Consider the following 4862-nt stretch of genomic DNA (forward strand, 5'->3'; position numbering starts at 1 on the left):
AATAGAATGTACCCCAATGATCTGTGTATTTAACTTGTTTGATCAGATGTTATTGACAATAATCAATAGAATGTACCCCAATGATCTGTGTATTTAACTTGTTTGATCAGATGTTATTGACAATAATCAATAGAATGTACCCCAATGATCTGTGTATTTAACTTGTTTGATCAGATGTTATTGACAATAATCAATAGAATGTACCCCAATGATCTGTGTATTTAACTTGTTTGATCAGATGTTATTGACAATAATCAATAGAATGTACCCCAATGATGAAATCATCGAAAATAGTAATTGATTCAACTGACTTTTGATTTATGTCTAAGATGAAATATGATCCTTCCTTCATGCTGACGTGTCCGCCGAACTGATGTCGACCATGTTATAAATGATATAATCAGTCATCAGTACCAGGGGTTTCTCTATTTTTAATGTGAGTGTGTGGATGATATAAAATAAACAAGTAAAACTATTTCTTCCTCTTTTAGTTCGTATAAACAAGAACATGATCCAGGATGGAGAAGGAAGATTGGAAGTGTATTTGCATTTTTTACCTGGATATAGAGAGTTAAACATGATATAACACTAATCTCACCTGTATCCCAGCTTGCTGCAAGCCTTACTAGCTATCTCACCTGTAGTATGAGTTAAACATGATATAAGACTAATCTCACCTGTATCCTAGCTTCCTGCAGGCCTTGTTAGCTATCTCACCTGTAGCATGAGTTACACGTGATATAAGAATAATCTCACCTGTATCCCAGCTTGCTGCAAGCCTTACTAGCTATCTCACCTGTAGCATGAGTTAAACATGATATGAGACTAATCTCACCTGTATTCCAGCTTGCTGCAAGCCTTACTAGCTATCTCACCTGTAGCATGAGTTAAACATGATATGAGACTAATCTCACCTGTATCCCAGCTTGCTGCAAGCCTTACTAGCTATCTCACCTGTAGCATGAGTTAAACATGATATAAGACTAATCTCACCTGTATCCCAGCTTGCTGCAAGCCTTGCTAGCTATCTCACCTGTAATATGAGTTAAACATGATATGAGACTAATCTCACCTGTATCCCAGCTTGCTGCAAGCCTTGCTAGCTATCTCACCTGTAGCATGAGTTAAACATGATATAAGACTAATCTCACCTGTATCCCAGCTTGCTGCAAGCCTTGCTAGCTATCTCACCTGTATCCCAGCTTGCTGCAAGCCTTGCTAGCTATCTCACCTGTAGTATGAGTTAAACATGATATAAGACTAATCTCACCTGTATCCCAGCTTGCTGCAAGCCTTACTAGCTATCTCACCTGTAGTATGAGTTAAACATGATATGAGACTAATCTCACCTGTATCCCAGCTTGCTGCAGGCCTTGCTAGCTATCTCACCATGTGCCCACTTCTCAGCACATACTGGTTGCCAGCGCCGTTTTTGTCCATCCAATTAACTAGTATACAATATTATTAATATATTTGGCTGAATACAGCGTATGTATTCATACATACAATATGGGAAATGAGCTTGTATTACAGAACTGTTTGTTTTTAACAGACAAACCGGTTTATTATTTCTCTCTATAACAAAACCGTGACCAGATGGTATCACATACAATACATTAAAAACAGCACGATGAGGTAGGAGCCAATCAATAGATGCCTCAGATAATGGCGGAGTTTTGTAGGGCATACAGAAAAGATGTCCCAGACAGTAGTGGTATTGTATAAGACACAATCAAATATGTTCCAGAAAGTAGAGATCTTGTGCAGGACATATTGAAAATATGCCCGAGACAGTAGAGATCTTATTTAGGACACAATAAAAAAATATCCCAGACAGTAGAAGTGCTGTATAGGACACTATGAAACATGCCCGAGACAGTAGAGGTGCTGTATAGACGTTGAATATCATTGTGACTTTAAAATAAATAAAAAAGTTATTGTTATTAGGAATTATCAATATAAGTTATTACAAATTATTATTATTTCATTTCATCAAATAATAATAATTGTTTAAAGAGCAATAATTAGAAAGATGGGATATGATGTAACACAAATACTGGTAATGTTGGTACTAGACTTGTATGGTAACATCGAATATCACCAATAACGTTGCTATACTAGCTTTGTATAACAGCTTTTTCAGCTCCAGTAATGCCTCTCACTTACCTAAAGACGTATCTTCAGCTGAAAATAGAGTGGCGATTGGGGCGATGAAAGAATCACAAAGAGAAATGAAAACTTTATTTAAGAATAAGTAAGTATTTCCTAAGCCTAATAAGTAGTTATATAAACTAGGAATCGTGTAAATATATATCAGCATTGAGAAATTAGGCTTAGAATATTGCAGGCGTTGTGGTATTTTGACAGAATAAATGTCTATCTTTTAACTTATCTTCAACTTGAACTAATGTTCCAATGTCTTTTCTAAAATAATGCACATCTTGTACTGTCAGCCATGTTCCTACTATAATTTAATGTAAGGTACCTTTGTACTGTCAGTCATGTTCCTACTATAATTTAATGTAAGGTACCTTTGTACTGTCAATCATGTTCCTAATATAATTTAATGTAAGATACCTTTGTACTGTCAATCTTGTTCCTACTATAATTTGATGTAAGGTACCTTTGTACTGTCAGTCTTTTTCCTACTATAATTCGATGTAAGGTACCTTTGTACTGTCATTCTTGTTCCTACTATAATTTGATGTAAGATACCTTTGTACTGTCATTCTTGTTTCTACTATATTTTGATGTAAAGTACCTTTGTACTGTCAATATTGTTCCTACTATAATTTAATGTAAAGTACCTTTGTACTGTCATTCTTGTTCCTACTATAATTTGGTGTAAGGTACCTTTGTACTGTCAATCTTGTTCCTACTATAATTTGATGTAAGGTACCTTTGTACTGTCAATCTTGTTCCTACTATAATTTGATGTAAGGTACCTTTGTACTGTCAATCGTGTTCCTACTATAATTTGGTGTAAGGTACCTTTGTACTGTCATTCTTATTCCTACTATAATTCGATGTAAGGTACCTTTGTACTGTCATTCTTATTCCTACTATAATTCGATGTAAGGTACCTTTGTACAATAAATCTTGTTCCCATTAAAGCCGGTAGTGATATCACAGTAGCCTGACGATGTAGCCGGTAGTGATATCACAGTAACCTGACGATGTAGCCGGTAATGATATCGCAGTAACCTGAAGATGTAACTTTTAGCGATATCACGGTGATATGATATGAACTAGGGCGACATAGGGTAAACGTACGAGATAACTTTTAATGGATTTACTGGTAATGATATAGTGACTGATGTTGTTATCAGGAGTTGTGTGATACTACAATAATTTGATGTATAATACAGTCCGACGTTCATGATCAAATATTTTTATCTATCTATCAATCAACAGGGAGAAGTGCAAGAATAGTTCTTACGAAGTTTTTGTGAAATGCCAAAGTGTTGGTAAGTTTGAGTTCGTTATACATGTAGAATAATGTCAAATAAAATAACAGTCCAGTAATTAATTTGTAATCATTAAGAATCCAATTTAGTAAGAAATGATAGGCATAAGTTGACTAGAATAAGTAATGTCAACAACTTTTTGTTGATGTGTAGATGTAGCGGCTTATTGTAAATACAACAGTTACAATAGATCTAGCGGCTTATTGTAAAAAGTCATAGGTGCTACAACAGTTACAAGGTCATTCAGAAATCTGAAGTGATAATACTCTAAAACTTCCTCTATCGAAATGTAATGCATATTTTATCTGTTCTTAAGTCTTAAAGACTCGTCATGGCCTCGTGGTTAGTGCACTCAATTCGTAATCTGCGGGTAACGGGTTCGAATAACATCAGTGAACATGCTCGCCCTTTCGGCTGTGAGAGCTTTATAATGTGAAAATCAATTCCACTATTCGTTGGTAAAGAGTAGCCCAAGAGTTGGCGGTGAGTGGGGTTTACTAGCTGTCTGCACTCTAGTCTATTACTTCAAAACCAAGGACGGCTAACCAGCTAGCTTTGCCTTACATTCAACAAAAGTAAGTGTCACTCAGGTCAATATCTCTGTCACTTTCTTAACGTTTTTCAATCATGTTGTCTTCTACTTCAACAAGCTGAGTAGTGTACTCGCTGTTACAGCTATCATCGGGAGCTGAGCAGTGTACTCGCTGTTTCAGCTATCATGGGGAGTTTAGCAGTGTACTCACTGTTAGAGCTATCATCGGTAGCTTAGCTGTGTACTCGCTGTTACATCTATCATAGGGAACTTAGCAGTGTACTCACTGTTACAGCTATCATCGGTAGCTTAGCTGTGTACTCGCTGTTACAGCTATCATAGGGAACTTAGCAGTGTACTCACTGTTACATCTGTCATCGGAAGCTAAGCAGTGTACTCACTGTTACATCTATCATCGGTAGCTTAGCAGTGTACTCGCTGTTACATCTATCATCGGAAGCTAAGCAGTGTACTCACTGTTAGAGCTATCATCGGTAGCTTAGCTGTGTACTCGCTGTTACATCTATCATCGGAAGCTAAGCAGTGTACTCACTGTTAGAGCTATCATCGGTAGCTTAGCTGTGTACTCGCTGTTACATCTATCATAGGGAACTTAGCAGTGTACTCACTGTTACATCTATCATAGGTAGCTTAGCAGCGTACTCGCTGTTACATCTGTCATCGGAAGCTAAGCAGTGTACTCGCTGTTACATCTATCATAGGTAGCTTAGCAGCGTACTCGCTGTTACATCTATCATAGGGAACTTAGCAGTGTACTCACTGTTACAGCTATCATCGGTAGCTTAGCTGTGTACTCGCTGTTACAGCTATCATAGGGAACTTAGCAGTGTACTCACTGTTAC

The 4862-nt window shown here is 37.0% G+C and overlaps 1 protein-coding gene across 1 annotated transcript in view; it reads left to right on the forward strand.

Annotated features, from left to right (window-relative positions):
• Positions 1-2136: 2136 nt before the first annotated feature.
• Positions 2137-4862, forward strand: part of LOC106476896 (transmembrane protease serine 2-like) — a gene marked incomplete at its 3' end in the record, with an annotated part of 9884 nt that continues 7158 nt past the window's right edge. Inside the window, exons 1-2 of the mRNA XM_013937514.1 lie at positions 2137-2254; positions 3415-3467. Of these exons, the coding sequence (XP_013792968.1) occupies positions 2211-2254; positions 3415-3467 (97 nt within the window). The remainder of the gene's footprint in view (positions 2255-3414; positions 3468-4862) is intronic.

The sequence above is a fragment of the Limulus polyphemus genome, unplaced genomic scaffold (assembly GCF_000517525.1).
Source record: "Limulus polyphemus unplaced genomic scaffold, Limulus_polyphemus-2.1.2 Scaffold12010, whole genome shotgun sequence".
In the NCBI taxonomy this organism is placed as follows: domain Eukaryota; kingdom Metazoa; phylum Arthropoda; class Merostomata; order Xiphosura; family Limulidae; genus Limulus; species Limulus polyphemus.